This window comes from Chamaea fasciata, unplaced genomic scaffold (genome assembly GCF_029207755.1).
Source record: "Chamaea fasciata isolate MVZ Bird 193981 ecotype frontalis unplaced genomic scaffold, bChaFas1.0.hap1 SCAF_3, whole genome shotgun sequence".
Lineage (NCBI taxonomy): Eukaryota > Metazoa > Chordata > Aves > Passeriformes > Sylviidae > Chamaea > Chamaea fasciata.
In genome coordinates, this window is record NW_027094088.1 from 112,038,148 (window position 1) to 112,055,006 (window position 16,859).

The window sequence follows — 16,859 nt, forward strand, 5'->3', positions numbered from 1 at the left end:
GAACAGGTTCACCAGAATGGGTGTGGAGTTTCCCTCGGTGGAGATTTTCCAGGACTGTCTGGATGCAACCCTGTGCCATGTGTTCTGGGATGACCCTGCCTGAGCAAAGGGTTTGGACCAGATGACCCGCTGTGGTCACCTTTAAATTGACCAGTTCTGTGATTCTGTGGTTAGACATTGGAAGGGGCTGCCCAGGGAGGTTTGGAGTCCCCATCCCTGGAGGTGTCCAGGATCACCTGGGCATGGCACTCAGTGCTCTGGTTGGGTGATGAGGTAGTGATGAATCACAGGCTGGACTCGACGATCCCGGAGGTCTTTCCCACACTAATTCATTCCGTGATTCAGCCAGCCGGCTTCGTTAGCAGGCTGGGGGCAGCGGGAAGGACTACATCTCCCAGCGCGCACCGCGGCGGCCCGCCGGGAGCTGAGGGGGCGTGGCGCTCTGCGATGCACGCTGGGAGTTGTAGTCCAGCCGGCATTGGACCGACGCGGCGCCTCCCTCCCTCGGCGCTCCGCCCCGCTCCGGTTCTCCCTCGGCAGACGGAAGCCGGGCAGGGACGAGGGAGCCGGGAAGGCTGGAGCGGCAGGATGGGGGACTCCAAAGTGAAGGTGGCGGTGCGTGTCCGCCCCATGAACCGGCGAGGTGAGACTCTCCCTTCTTCCTCAGCATCCCCCTCCCCTGTCCTTCCCGGGAGCGGCGCGGGCCGGGGCTGCTGGTCCTTGGGGACAGGTGTCCCCGCCGGGACAGGTGTGCCCCAGTGCGGGTGAATCAGTGCGTGTCCGTGTGTGCTTCGTTATTTATCAGGAATAAGCACAACCCCGGATAGGCACAGGCGGGTGAGTGGCCGCAGCCGCGCCGGGCTCGCCCCCCTCTCCCGATATCCCTTTTCCTAAACCTGCCTGGGTTTTATGGCTTTATTTTGCCTTGCCCGCTCCCCCGGGGAACAGCCCTCTCCACACCTCTTGCACCTGCTTTGCAGCCGGTTCCTGCTGGGAGAGCGCTTCCTCCTTCCTGCTTTGCGGTTTTGGGGGGAAATGCTTCTTTTTCTGCATTTTGCCCTGTGCGAATTCACCCCGCTGCTCTCCAACTTCAGTGCTTCAGTGGTACGCTGTTAACCAAATGACAGCGACACAAGGACAAAAAACAAGCAAGAAAATACAGAAGAGGGAGCGAGAATTGACAAGAGGATTTTTTTGTTGTTGTTTTTTTGGGTTGTTGTTGGCTTTTTTTTCCCCCCTCAGCGAAACTTGCCTAAGGGTTATGTTAATCAGACCGTGGTCTAGGCAGCTGTTTAAATGTTTATTGCTTGTCTTAATTAGAAAAACTTGTTCTAGGTGATGAGGAAGCAAGTATGAAAAGGCAGCTTCAGCCAAGGAATGGGAAGGTGAAGAAGGCAGAAATCCAAGAAAGTGTAGGGTGGCTTTTTTTAAATCCCACGTTCTCACAGGAGGATGCCAGTAATTCCTTTTGGGGAAAGGGAATCCGGTGAAGTCAGTTTAGTAGTCGAAGCAAAAATAGGAGGGTGAGAGGAAGCCCTTTATTGTTGTCTACATGATCTCACGTAGAGTATCTTTTTAATTCCTTTCTACCAAAAAAGGGTTCAAGTGTTGAATACAGGGATTCTATGCCTGTAAAACGTCAGCAGGGGAATGTTCACTGAGTTCACAAGAGCTCCTGAGTCCCACTTCCAGAACAAGAAGTAGAGTTGATGTCTTTACAGTCTGATGGTTTAGGGAAATTGGGGATATTTTGACCCAAAGCTGCATTTTGTTCAACTTCAGGTGCCAGCTCTCAGAACTGAGGAGGATCGAGGGTCCATCCTTACAGAGAATTGGTTGGAGGCGATGGAGTGGCAATGTGGAGGAGTTGGTGGGAGCTGGGAGAGGAGCTGAAAGGTGGTGCCTGGTGTCAGTGACAGATTTGAGCTTTCCTCTTGCTCATGTCCCTTTCCTGACATAGGTCATTTCCTTGGCCGTGCCCCAGACGTCTCCTGACTGCCTGGTGTTCCTCACCCCCGGGGTTAGACAATCATTCAGGTTGGAAGGGACCTCTGGAGCATGTCAGATGAGATGAGGTTGCGCAGGGCCTCGATCAGAGAAGTTTGGAATCTTCAGGGGTGACTAATGCACCTCTACCTCCCACGTGTATCCTAACATGTATCCTCAGTCTGTTCAGCCCTGAGTTTGTCCATGTGTCCCTTTCCAGCCAGGAAATGTGGGGAAGCACTGGGGGAAGGAAAGTAACCTAGAGGAAATCTAGATTACATCTTGTTACTCCCTTTCACAGAATATCCTGAGTTGGAAGGGACCCACAAGTCCAACTTCTGTTGGTCTTTTATCCTGTATAAACTTAAAAAATGTTATGGAGAGGATGACTCCTGTCAGGAGGCTCATCCAGGAGTGAGGGACATTTGAGTATCTGTCCTTGATGCTCATCAGAGAAGGTGGGCCTGAACCCCTCACTCCTGGCAGTTTGCTGCTATTAAACATCCTGGTATTTGGGAGTGATGCCTAAATCCAACTAAGTCTAGCCTAGAAGATCTGTGTCTTTTTCTCCCTCAAACAAAATGTCCTGGAAGTGTTTTCTTTTCCCAGCAGATTATTTGTCACAGTCCAGCTGTTTTGGTCAGGTCTAAACACCTGATACCTCCCTATGGTATTTCTGATGCCCCTTGAATTTTTAGAAACAAACAGTGATACCAAGGCTACGATTTTTCTTGCCTATTTAATGTTAAATTAAAGCATTTGTGCAACTGATTTTCTGAAGAGTCATCCATTTGTAAGACTTCTGTGACCTTGCTATTTGTTATTAAGCTTTGAGGCAAGAGGCAGCTTTCCTGGAAGCTCTTTCATACACATTTTGTTCTGAGCAGTATTTGTATGGAGTTCATGGGCTTTGGACCTGAAGCAAGTATTTGTTTTCTCCAGGATCACGAATAATGTTCTTTCCCTTCCCTCCGCACCGAAGGGCTTAACATTGCAAACCTGTCAGATGGCTGAGACTGTGGAAAGTTAAGCTTTGAAATGTTCTCAGTGTTTACTTGTGGTGGTGGTGGTTGTCTTTGGTGTTTGTGTTATGAATTTCTTAAGGCGAGGGTTTATTAGGTTAATAAAAGTGGTGTGCTTAACTGTTAGGAGTTTTTACAGCTCATAAAAGTATAATGGGTTCCTTGGCTGCATGTGGACGGGATTTGTGTATCAAATAATTGGTTATTTATAGCACTCACATTTCAAGGTGTTTGGGTTGAGGGTCCTGCTTCATTCTCATGCAGAGTGGTAATCCATAAACTCAGTTCATAGCACTAATTTTTAGTGAGGGGAAGCATCTCTAATTGAACTTGGGTTTGGTTTTTTGGGGTTTTTTTGTTTGTGTTTTTTTTTCTTTTGCATCCAGGCTACTTTATTTTGGATCTTGCTTCAAATTAAACCTCCATCCTACCAAGCTTGTGTGGAAGCTTTGCTTTCATAAAAAGGCTGCTGTGCCCACACGCTTGCAGTGCCACGTCTGAATTTGGAGACTCTCCTGGGTGGCAACTGGGGCGTCCTTTTTTACATCCCTTCTACTTTGCAAACTGGGAATCTCGATTAACAGGCTTTTATGAATTAAATAATTCAGTACTGCTTTGTTAGATAAGGCTCTTGGTCTTTTATTTTCTTGGCTCTGTAGTTGACTAAAGTATTTCCCAGTGCACTGAGTTATTCAAGTGGGGGTTTGTTAACAATCAGGAAGTTCTTCTGCTGTTTCATTTAAGAGTTGCAGTGGATTTCCTTTTATGAGTGTCGTGTTTGACTTCTCTTAGCAGATATCTGTCATATTTCAGGTAAATACAAATCTCAAGCCGTACCATGAAGCAAAGCAAATGACAGCTGAAGGCTTTTTAATTAAGATTTTTTTCTGAGTGAATGCTTTGTTTTCAGGTGATGTTTGGGTACAGGCAGTACATAAGTATTTTAAGTCATTGTGTTTCCTTGTGCTTTTGGATCAGTTCAGTGTCGTGTTAAATAATGCTGGTAAAAGTTGTTCTGCTTTAAAAGAACAGGGCTTATGCTCAAGGATATGGCTGGTGACACTTAAGCCAGTCCAAACTGCTACATCCCACTTGGGTCAATACTTTTTGAACAAGGAAGGCAGGAAAGCAACTGCCTGTATTTTGGCAACGCTGCCAGATTAAACTATTCTAGGATTGTAGTGTAAGAGCTGCAGCTCCGGTTTAAATATCTGGATTAAACTGTTCTAGATTTGTAGTGTAAGACCTGCAGCTCCAATTTAAATACGTGGATTGCCTGGGAATACACATTCAGGTATCTGTTACATTGATACGTATTTTTATCCAGACTATCAGTGTTCAAGGAGGGATCTTCTCATGCTTTGATGCTAAAGGTTTCTGTTTCCAGTGCTTGTGAGGAAGGAATTTGCTTCTGTATCTGTACAAGCTTCTGATCACTGTGTCAGGTGGTAATTTTATATCCTCCTACTCTCCTTGGAGGAGATTCCCAGCCGCTTGAAATGTTTTTTTGGGTTTGAGGTGAGGAGGCGGGGCTTGTTCCTGTGCTCTTGTTTGTTTGTTTTCACATGGAAATTACAACAGAGACAGTTTATCTATAAATTGGCATTTGTGCAAGCGGGTTTATAAGATTAATTACAGTGTTAGAGGGTGTGAAATGGCACTTGTATCCCGATGGCAATGTGCGAACCACAAGGCTTTCCTTCACCATTATCCTTGTCATGCACGAGTGCCTGGAGTTTGGAATATTTCCTGGTGATGGTTGATAAGCCATAAAATAGTGTTTGGGCTTCGAGCAGGATTAACCTTGAGATAAGATGCCAAATGGGTAAAGGATGCAGAGTTAATGTTTCGTCTTGTGAGGCAATTTTAAGAGCTCCTGAAGTGCTACAGCCTTACTCCCCGCAGCCAGACTCCCAGACATCCAACGTGGATGCCACAAAGGAATTTTAGTGCTAATTGCACCTTCCAGCTCCAGGTGCAGGGGGAGGCTCTCTCTGGTTTCAGGTTGGCTGCTCCTGCTGAAGATCAGGTACCCCTGGAATAGCTCAGCCTTGGCTTTTGGGTGCTTGGTGGCAGGGCACACTCAGGCATTCCACACCTGTTAACTGCACAGTGTTGAACTTCCTGGGAGCTCACTAGAGTCCCTACACGGATTTATTTATTCGGTCCCCGTGAGCTCAGGGGTGTTTGCAGCAGCAGAGCTGGCTGTGAGCAAGGTCCATGTCCAGGTAGATGAAGTGCCCTCACTGAAGTTTTGGGAAGCTCTTTCCTGGCAGAAAATGAAGGGTAAAACACATTTTTTAGCATTGTGACAACAGGGAATTAACATGAGAAGAGGGCACCTTGTCTGTTCCATGTGCCGGTGAGTTTGAGTTGACTTTCCCCTCGTGGACGAGCTTTGATAGCGTCGTGTGTCCTTCCAGATGCCCTCGTACATAATTAATGATCTTTAATTGCTGCAAACTGAAAATTTCATGACTAACATTTGAGCAGTTCATATAACAAGAGAAGCTTGAAAGGTGCCTTAATGTTGGTAAACGTGAAGTACAAATAAATTACCGTATTTTTGTCAGAATTTATCACTATGTCTTGCAATCAATTCCCTAAAGGTGCTTTTACACTCTTTTCCATATAAGCCCTCAGCATTATCATGTAGATGGAAGTTATTTTCACATTCACTCATCTCCTCAGTTAGTTTTGCCTTTATTTGTGTTGGCTCCTACGTAGCAAAGGGCAAAGAGAAAAGTCACTCTTGGGAAACAAATATTGGCAGGGAAAGTTGAGGACTTGTTGTCTTTGAACTGGCTTTCACATTTCTTTTTCAAACAGAAAAACAACAGAAAACCCCAAACAACGGCCTCTCATTTTTTTAGTTGATTTGTGTGATAAACAAATATTCTAAGTTACTGTTAAAACATTTCTCAGTGTTTTTGCCATTTGCTTTTCGAGACCAAGGAAGGTATGAGAAACTAATTGTAATTTCTTATCCAATGCAACTTGACGGCTCAGGCCACAACATTCCAGGTCTAACCTCCAAGGGAATGTTAATCTCCTGAAAATCTACTGGCAATTTAAAATATAAAATTTCTATCGTCTGTCTTCACAGGAGATTATTTGAGCTTTTGTATTTGGGGCCAATTTTGGCTTATGAGCTTAGTAGAGGCACTTTAAACCTTTCACATTTTATTTGTTATACTTCAGTTGGCTTTTCCAGTTTTTGTGAAGCTCTGCAAGGCCAGTTGTTCTGGTTCCCAGTGACTCTGTCGAGCTTGAGGCCCATCTCCAAAGGGTCCCCAGGTGTCACTGAAGGTACAGCTGCCCTAAATCTGGTAGTGGGACCAGGAGGAACTTGAGACAACTTTTGTTTGACCTGTCCTATAGCAGCATCAGGTTCATGGCTCTGTTTCAGTGGGGTTCAGCATCAAATGGCATTTGAAACGGCTGGAAAATTGTCAACCTTCATGAACTAATTTTTTAAATTGAGACCTACTAGAGAAACTTACATGGAAATCAAAGCTCTTGATTATTTGGAAGGCCATTTCCCTTAGTTCATAGAATCATGGAATGGTTTGGGTTGCAAGGGACTTTAAAGCTCATCTCATTTCACCCTCTGCCGTGGGCAGGGACGCCTTCCACTGTCCCAGGCTGCTCCAAGCCCTGTCCAGCCTGGCCTTGGACACTTCCAGGGATCCAGGGGCAGCCACAGCTTTTCTGGGCACCCTGTGCCAGGGCCTCCCCACGCTCACAGGAAAGAATTTCTTCCCAATATCCCATCTATCCCTGCCCTCTGGCAGTGGGGAGCCATTGGCCTGTGGGCTGCCCCTCCATCCTTTGTCCCAAGTCCCTCTCCAGCTCTCTTGTAGCACTTTTAGGCACTGGAAGGCTGCTGCCATCTTACATAATACAAAAAAATAAGGAATGTAAAGTGGAAAATACAGAGGGTCGCCTAATTTGTATCAGATCTTTCATCTACCCTGGCTGTGGTACTAAAAGCTGTTATTACACCATGCCCCCCCGCAACCATGAGTTTAAAACCTTTAATACCCCCTTATTTGCTGTATCATTGTTCATTGTAAGATCATTTCAAGCTGCCCTGCAAAAGCCATCTCTTTAGATCATTTTGTTTGGGTCTGAAATGCAGTGACCTGAAGTGGGATGGTTTTTAGGGTCGTGGATGTGGAAGCTGCAGTGTCACCACGTGGCAGTTCAGGTGTTTTTGTTGTGCCACCTGAGGCAGCCTCTAGAATTGGGTACAAAATTATCCAACTTCTGTTGTCAGTTGTTGCAGCCAGTCCATGAAAACAGTTCCCTGCCTGATCCATAAGCAAAGACAGAAATTGCCCAGAGGTGAAAACATCCAACATTTTCCAAAACACCTCTCTCCCCTTCCTCCAGGATTCACACACACTCCTTGTCTCTGCCCCAAACCTGATTAGTACAATTTCAAGTGGCACCTTTGCCAGTGTTTCCTAACTCTGTTGTGGAAAATCTGCTGTGGTGAGTTTATGATTACCACACACGTGACTGCTGGTACAGAGGGATTGGAAATTCCTACCTGTGGTGGGAATTCATTGCCTGGTGAATCCACCGTTCCTTGCGGTGCTGGGATGCTCCTGGCTTTGCTTTTCCAGCTCTCCTCTTGCTTGCTGACTTTTCCACCCTGTTTGAAACTCACTGAATTTCTTAGTGAAAAAGCCCAAAGCTTATATGGGGAGTGATTTATATTTACAACACCCACAATGCTTTCATCAAAGACATTGTAGTAATTTGAGATTTACACGAATGTGGTGTCAGGTCTGATTTACACTGAATCCCAGTTTTCGAAAAGTCTTGCAAGGAGTTGAAAAATCAAGGGAAAGGGGAAGGAGAGTGGCTTCCTTCAACCCCCACCTTCCAGTTTCACAAGTGAAATAAAAACTCATCCAAGGAACTCTCTTGGACACAACACTTAACAATTATTCTTGCACTCAGCCCAGCTTTGCTTAACACTTCTACAGCTGTGAAATGTAAATGTGGAGATGTGACTCAGATACGTGTTACCCTTTTATTATGGATGTCACAGCTCTCTTATCCTGAAGCTGTGGAAGAGATTTTCATTCTCTGCAGTAAAAGAGAGTTTGAGTTTTAATTCTTCAAAGAGGACTTAGCTGATTAGTTTCTTGACTGGATGAAGCAAATGAGTAGTTGATTGTGTTTGCTCAGTAATGACTGAAGGTAGAAGCAGGTTAGCAATGATAATAGGTGAGATTTTCTTTTTGCTTGAGGTGCAAAATTTGGGATGAATCTCCAAAGTTTGACAGTGTCATCTTTTAATTTCATCTTTAATTTCTGAATTTCATGCTGCCTGAAAAAAACCACACCTGAAATAATTGAAGAAAATCATACCAAACTTTGACAAGTGAGTCTGTACTAAAGGATGAATTAATTGGGGTGTTTGGATGTGCATCCTTATGATCTTATCTTGCTGCATCCCAATTTTGCTTGTTGTTCAGGAGCAGCAAGTACCCAGCTCACCTGGGAGACACTGAAACTAGTAAAAGTAAGGGTGGAGTCCTTGTGTGATCATATCCAACAGGCAGGCAGATAATTTGACTGTAAGGCCAACCTGCTTTAATGATATTAAAAGCTTAATGAGGTGGAAATGATGATGATATAAGTTTCAGTAGTGGCTCATGTAAGATTTCATCTCTCAGTGCACCGGAAGCATTAAAGCATTCAGAAATCTGCCAAAGAATGTAATGGAGCCATAATTTAAAGAAAGTGAGTGATGTGCTGTTTAAACAGGATTTAAACTCTTTCTTCAGCTGAAAGGGGAGTTTCCATGTGAGCCTTTGGCCAAGGTAACTGGGACAAGCAGCCTTAAGGCTGTCTGGATCCAGAACCAGCCCCAGCTTAGAGGCTCAAGTATAACTGTTTCTTAGGGGTTTGTTTCATGTGACACCAAGAACTGGTGGAGCAGTTCATCTCTGCTGGGACAAGGTCTCTCCCAGCTCCTCTCTTCCCTCTGCACAGGTCTCCCCACCTGTTTGCATGGGCAAGCTTTCAATGGGCTGATGGAGCTTTCCATTGGGTCTGGATACATCTGTTTTCCATGTTGGGTGGTTTTCTGCTGTTGAAGTAACTTGAGATGACTTACAGAGGATCTGCTGAGCACAGTAGTGGCAGAAGGTGAGCAACAGGCACAGGAGGGAAAGATTGGAACCTCTCTGTTTGGAAATAGCTGCTAGTTTGGCTCACCACATCTTCCAAAACCATGCAGCACACCAAAGCTTACCTGTGTGAGGTGATAATCAAACAAGGTGTGTTGCACAGGACAAGTTGGCTTTGAACCTTTTTTCTTGCAAGTACATTTTACTTTAAGGAAGTCTCTTATCCTGCCTGTGTGCTTTCTTAAGGGCATTTCACAAAGAGAGGTTAAATGCACACTGGTAAGGCGGAGTTCACTGGGCAGTCACGGATGCGGAGCTTGCCATGGGCGTTCTCTCTCAAGAGCTGCATTCAAAAACGTGGCAGGAACCATGCTGCTTGCAGACCTTATGCTTTGCATGAGGCAGGTAAAACCCTTCCTCAGGAGCTGGGAAAAGCAGGTCACTGCAACACAGTGTTAATCACTAACCAGCCAGACCAAGATAAAGCGCCTGGTCGGACGTGGGACGTACGAAGAGCATGGTTTCATCTGAGCAAGCATGTGTTGCATATTAATGATAGGTAAATTTGCTTTCAGGGTGTGGGGAGAAATTAAAATAAACACTGGCTTCTGGAACTCGTCTGGCTCTTCCTCCTGCAGAAGCACAGTGTAATAACAGAGGAGCAGTTTTGCTCAGGAGAATTTCATTTTCCTGTGACTGCCTGCCTTGGCCGGTGATCTTGAGCTTTGGCTTTCTTTGCTGCGTGTCAGGTAGCAAAAGGCTGTAACATTTCTTTCCAAAAACGTTCGTGGAAGAAACTCCCTCTCTCTATCAATAGAAAGAAGTCTGGAAGACACTGTGCAATAAGATCTGTGTTCTCTCTGCCTGAGAGATTTCCAGACTGAGTTTATAAGGTGCCGTGAGGTGAAAGAGCAAGTACAGGTGACTGAGGAGGAAAGAGCAGAGATGAAGGAGGATGAGGATTATAATTAACATGATTAGACACCAGGCGTATTTGGGTGATTCAGCTGAGGTGCTGAACCCTGTGTGGAGGTTATTCTGCGTAGCCCCTCGTCATCCCGGCGTGGGAGGGTGTGAACAGTGTGTCATGGCCATTGGAATCGGCTCTTGGGAGCCCTTTCCAGGGTTAGTGTCACTGTGTAGGCTCCATGTCCTGGGTGTCTGCAGCAGTGACTGTGGGTGTGAGCAGTGTGTCATGGCCATTGGAATCGGCTCTTGGGAGCCCTTTCCAGGGTTAGTGTCACTGTGTAGGCTCCATGTCCTGGGTGTCTGCAGCAGTGACTGTGGGTGTGAGCAGTGTGTCATGGCCATTGGAATCGGCTCTTGGGAGCCCTTTCCAGGGTTAGTGTCACTGTGTAGGCTCCATGTCCTGGGTGTCTGCAGCAGTGACTGTGGGTGTGAGCAGTGTGTCATGGCCATTGGAATCGGCTCTTGGGAGCCCTTTCCAGGGTTAGTGTCACTGTGTAGGCTCCATGTCCTGGATGTCTGCAGCAGTGACTGTGGGTGTGAGCAGTGTGTCATGGCCATTGGAATCGGCTCTTGGGAGCCCTTTCCAGGGTTAGTGTCACCGTGCAGGGACATGTTTGTGTGGAGGCCCCGCGTCCTATAGCAGTGACAGTGCAGACTGTGTGCTTTATCCCATACTTAACTCCATTTGTCACTGGGTGGATACCTTGGACTGCTGTCAGTGTTATCTGAAGCTTTTATTTTGCTTTCCCTGCCTCTGCGGCTGAGAATTCTCACACGCTCCAAACTTCCTCGTTACTCATAGTCTACATCCCACTGCTCAGCGTCACTTGGGAGAGCTGGACTTGCCGGGAGCCTGTGGGGGAAGGACAAGCCCTTTTCTACGTGCTTGCACCTAAATTATTTTTGATGGGACTTGAATTTCTGCGAGCAGGTGCCCCAGGACTGACAGCTGGCACTGTATCACAGCAGTGGCCGGGGAAAATGTGCTGCAGATGGCAGGGCCAGCTTTCCCCGCCAGCCTCTGAGGCATTGAGGGAGCAATAAGAAGAGCTGTCAAAGTGGTACCAAGCCTAAATGGTTCTTTTCCCCCAGAAGAAATTTCATACTTCACACTTGGGTATGCCGATTGTCCTTCAGTGAAACCCAAATGCTTTTTCTTGCTTTGAAAAGAGTGCTTGCTTTAAAGCTGGACAGGATCCATCCCGTCAGAATATCCCTAGAAGTGGAATTTGGCAAAAGTCCTGTTTCTATTCTCTGGCTGATGGGTGGCTGTCAGACTGCATGAATAAATTTGGTGTCTGGAGGAAGTAATGGTGTATATAATCCCAGTGCTTTAGGAGCAGCACTTGACACTCTCTCATTTCTTTATAGAGCTTGATCTGCATACAAAATGTGTGGTGGATGTGGATGCAAACAAGGTTATTCTTCACCCCGTAAACACCAACCTTTCAAAAGGAGATGCCAGGTAAGATTTTTGAATTGGGAAGGTCAGATTGCATAAATTAAATATGAGTCTAACAACTAGGAAATGTAGGCCTTGATAGAAGGCTTTTAGTTTAAAAATTATATCTGTTCTTTCTGTACTGTAATTGCCATCATCCATAAAATAGGGCTGATTTTTACCCTGCTGGGAAGTTGCTTTGAAAACCTTGTGCATTTTCTTCCTGCTCCCAACAGTGTGTTAGTGGTTAATGAGTCCATGAATTTTCTTTTTTTTTCCTCATGTGGTGCTATGGGACAGGAGAAGTTTAAATCTGCAGAACAATTTGAGCAGAGCACAGTTTGTCAGTTTGGAATGAAATTCATTTTCACAATTGTTTTCTTATAAAGGGTCACGGTGTAAGAAGGTGAAGGGGAACATTGTGGAGAGATGTAGCTCTAGGAGTTTCTTGACAGCGGGGCATTCCATGCATCAAAAATCCGTGGAGAAGTGGCTGAGGGTGGGGACCAGTTTGTGTCGGAACTGGCATTAATCTGTTGAATTACTGTGAAACTGAAAAGTCATGTAGTAAGTGATAGCGTTAATAAGCTTGCGAATACTTAATTTATTGCTTGATGCAAGGGGAGGAAACGAAAAAACGCACGCATGAAACAAAATAATGGCACAGGAAAAGGCAAAACCTGTTGCTGGATGTCTGCAGTCAATCATCTGTTTTCTGAGGGGGGAAAAAGGAAGAGGTCTTAAGGGTAATAGGAGAAAAATTAGGAGAAAATAGGAGAAAAGTTAAACACATAGAAAAGCTTTGTTTAAATTTTCATGTGATGCTGAGCTGTGTATCAGGGATCAGTATTCCTGAACTGATCTCTGGTGATTTCAGCTCCTCAAACCCAAGTGGTAGTAAAAGGACAAGTGAAGAGATCATCAGGTGCAATATTTACCTTCCATTGTTATTAGCTGAAAGATTGATTACAGACAGTGGGACTGGAGCTTTAATAAGTTACTTAAAACCAAACAGGCTGGGGGGGGGGGGGGGGAGTGTTTTTGTTTGTATTAATATCCTCCTCCTCCAGGAACATGTGCATTGTTCAGCTGCCAAAACCCTACGTTGATTTGAGCCTCTAAAAATGGCAGGAAATTGAGATTCTCCGAAGCCAAGTCAGCCACAGCTGGATTAAAAACGTTCCTCGTAGTTTCTCCAAAACATGGCAACGAAATGCCTGGTTTATAGTCCCTAATATGTGTTTAAAAACGCTCATGGGGCAGCCACACATAATGCAGATCGTGTCCCTTGGCAGGGGACGGCTGGGTTGGCAGTGGCTTGGGGTCCCAGACAAGGTGGTGAGCTCAGTGTGAGAATCCAGCGCTGGAGCGAAGAATGCTTCATTTGCATCCTCACAAATGGCCATTGCTAAGCTAAGCAGGAAGCATAAGAAATTTATATGGGGTGATTTAGTGGAAGAGGGGAAAGTGGAGGCCCGTTAACTGCACTGTGGGTTTGCCTGCACGCGGTGAGACAGCAGATCCCAAAAGCACAGGCTGGAGCGGTGAGGGTTTGGAACAGGGTCCTTTTGGAACAGGTTACACCCCTGAGAGGCTGCTGCTGACCTGTCTTGGCTTCTGCAGCTCCATCAGAGGAATCTTAAATATCAGCTCAAGGAAAAGGTTGGTTGTAGTTGCAGTTTTTCTGGGACTGGGCTTAATTTATGGCTCAGGTTCTACTTCCACTTTCAAATCCACCATCAGCTACTTCACCTTCTGCTACAATATCAATTCCTTTGGATTTCAGTTTTCTGGTGTCTCAAATGAGCTGAAGGAATTATGGCAAACCTTTTAACTAAAGAGGGAAAAGAGAAGTAATTAATATTGTAAATACACAGTTTAGGTGCTTGCAAAGCAGGGCAAGTTTGAAAACCTCCAGAGCTTTGCTGCATTTCTCATTGAGATGCCAGGATCAATTTAGGGACTGGGAGAAGAATTTTAGAAATAGAATTCTGTGCTGTCACATCCCCACTTGTCATGACTCAGCCTTGCTCTGGCAGGGAGTGACATTTGGAAAAACAACCCATGACTTTTGGGTTTAAGCTTTTTTTTTTTTTTTTTTCCCAGCTTCCATTATCTCTGGGAGAAACCAAGCCTGGGAGATGGGGAGAAGCAAATAAATCCCCCATCTTGAGGTGTGTAGGACCTGACTGTTGCATAGGGCGAATTGTGTCCGTGTAATCACCACTGACATGTTCTCAGGTCTTCAGAAAAGTGTCTGTAGCTGTTCCAAATTTGGCATTAAAAATTAAGGAATGTTTTGAAAATCTGGCTGATAACTGATGGACCTCACTTTCTCTTGTGTCTACAAACTGAATATATTATTTATACATTTCTCTAGAGACTTGAGGATTAATAAGTACATTTAAAACGCGCTTTACAAAAGTCTCTTTTCGTATGGCTGAAAAAAATCTGGTGTTCTCCTGTTATTCCTTAACCAATAAATGACCTTCCCTGAGCTGGAGAGAGGCAGCAGTTATTTTATTGAGCAATCCTTAATGTTGTTGTGCAGGTTTCAGTAACTTGATCACGTACAAAAGATCAATTTTAAAATCCATGGGATGACCTCCAGGCTGGGCAGGCTTTGCTATTAACCTTGGGCTATTGAGGGGGTGGCTTTGGTTGGGTGGTGCTTTCTCGTGGTAAAATTAAAATTATAGCGTGTGGAAATGCTCACCCTTTTCTTCAGCCGCCTTCACAAAATTAATTGTGACAGATCTTCCAGTTCTGTCACAAATTTCCCCAAACGACCTCTTTAAATCAAAACCTCCCCTCAAGGATGTGTGAAGCTCCAGGGATTCGCTGTGGATGGATAATATCATTAGCATGACTTGTCCCCTCTTTTGTTTGCCTTCCTGAGCTGTCTGCTCCCTCTGCTCTCCCTGTTGCAAAGGTCAAGGCTGAAGTTTCTTTATCAACTCGGGATTTACTCTGTGCTGCAAAGATTACTCACAGCATTCTTACTCGGTGGCTGGGGCTTGAAGAGGGTGTGAACTCATTGTGATTGAAGTGAATAGATAAGTCCTCGGCAACAATTGGAATGTTTATGGGAATTATTTTTTTGGAAAATCTCCAAATTGACTCTAATTACTCCAAGTTCCTTTGTAGATTTTTCTTTCCTTTTTTTAAACTATCAATTTGCCTGTGGTATAGTTTCATATCTCCCATACAAGACCTGTTAAAAAGATTGAGGTTTTTTTTTTGACAGGTCAGACAAAGGAGGTTTATTCTGTGTTGCAGACATAACTGTAATTGATGTGTAACTGATATGAGCTCAGAGATCAGTGGTGTATCAGTCTGGCACAGCCCTGTGAATCACCCGTGCTATTTGTAAAGCAAAGCATTCATTAAATTTGCCCAGCAAACCACCTCTGAGCCTTTTTATTAAGAGAAAATGCTAAAAAATGAAACAAGCGCTGACTTCACTGGACTTTTGTTGCAGTTTGCGGTTTCTAGCTGCTTTCCCTCTTGTTTTGCAGAGCAGAGAGATTCCAAAGACTGGCACAGGGTAAAAAAACTCTTCCAAGGAATGAGAGCAGCTAACTGGAGCTGACAAGTGTGTTAAACCAGGCTGGGTTTTTCCTCTTCAGCTATTGTAATGTCTTTATAATTAGTGCTTTGTAGTAGATAATTCAGTAATTGAGGATCTTTTATAAAGATTTACTTTTCAGGTATCTGTTTTTGGATTTAAACCAGTTTACTTTTCTATGCCCACACAGTGTTTTTTGCTCATCAAGTCGTGGTGCTTAAACTCAATTTGGTTGTTTTTAAGGAGCTCTGGAAATTGGGAAGGGGTCTGTTGTTATCTTAGGCTTGAGGATTTTTGTAGCCTTGCAGCAGCTGAGCTCAGTGATTTCTGCTTCGATGAGGAACTGGGTGAAGCCCAAGTATACTTTGCATAGAAAAGAATATTTTTAGAAGATTCTTCTCCCATTCCAATTCCCGTTTTCTTTCTGAAACACGTGACAGTCCTGAAGAAGGTTGGGAGGAGATGGGGCTTGGAGCTGGGATGGTGGAAAATGTCCCTGCCCATGGCAGGGGGTTGGAATGGGATTAGCTTTAAGGTCCTTCCAACCCAAACTATGATTCAAGTGGGTAATAAATTGCTGATTTCAGGTGGATGACGGACTTCAGGCAGCAGTTGGGTTGAAATGAACAGCCCAGCATGTTAAAGCTTTCCTGAGTTTGTCTTTGGACTGAAGTTTTTTTCTTCTTACAAAGCTGAAGAAGCTTTTAATCCTTTAGAAGAAATGAAGATTAGGGCCGATTCAGACAGAATCCTGGCAAAGATTTAGACACTGAGAAAATGCTTCCAGAAAGCAAGAATTAGGGTCTCAAGGACTAAGCAACACTAGTTCACTCTTTTTGAAGTGTTAAGAGCAAAAGCGGAGGAATGGTAACAGAACACACGTGACTTTCGGATTTAAAAACAAACAGCTTGGTTGCTAAAAAACTGGAATGGGGCGTTCTTGCAGGCCCACACAAGCTCCCTGTGCTCTCTGTCAGCCAGAAATCCCGTGCTGCGGAGGCAGGATAAGCTCCTGCTTGGCACAGCCTGAGCAGTTACACAATGTTGGGTCTGCCCAGAGCAAGGTGAAGCCGCCTTTCACCTGCCTGCTTGGGGTGTGCGTGTGGGTGACTCCTTAGCGTGACTCCAGAACTCCCCTTAAAGCTGCTAAAACCTGGAAATAAGTCGTGACTTAGCAGCTCTTGCTGTGGGGGAGTGTTAAGAGACCTCGAGCTCCCTTAATCAGAATGGGAAATGATAATTTCAGTGTGCAAAGGCCTGAGTGGTGAGCTGGCCAAACTGAGCGTAAATGGATTTCTCGTGCAAAAAATTATAGGTAAGGGAGAGTGTTGATGTTAGGGTAAATGTGCATTGAGTGGAAAAACAATTACAAATTAAAAAATACCTCTGTGATGGGACGAAGTATAAATAAAAAAAAAATCACATATTTCAGTGAGCAATACAAGGAATATATGTGGAATGATAAGCAAAAATCCCAGTTAAAGAAAAACTGGCAAAAATTGAACACATCATGATCCTGTTTACCTCTGTTGTGTACTTCAATTTTTTGCACACAGACATCCAGTTGCCTCGCTCACAGAGTCAAGATGCCTAGAGAGGAAATGCTGACATTTCTTAAATATGTGTGTGTGTATATATATATATGAACTGGAAAAGTTGACTGGTAGGAGTAATCAGGAAAAATTGACTTTTAAAAAATAACTCATGGCAGTAGGATCACGTTG

The 16,859-nt window shown here is 44.7% G+C and overlaps 1 protein-coding gene across 3 annotated transcripts in view; it reads left to right on the forward strand.

Annotated features, from left to right (window-relative positions):
• The first annotated feature begins 528 nt into the window (after positions 1–528).
• KIF13B (kinesin family member 13B) overlaps positions 529–16,859 on the forward strand; it is a 119,387-nt gene continuing 103,056 nt past the window's right edge. For all 3 annotated transcript variants that reach the window (XM_066180122.1, XM_066180124.1, XM_066180123.1), the window contains exons 1-2: positions 529–643; positions 11,498–11,591. In XM_066180122.1, the coding sequence (XP_066036219.1) occupies positions 589–643; positions 11,498–11,591 (149 nt within the window). In that variant the 5' untranslated portion in view covers positions 529–588. The remainder of the gene's footprint in view (positions 644–11,497; positions 11,592–16,859) is intronic.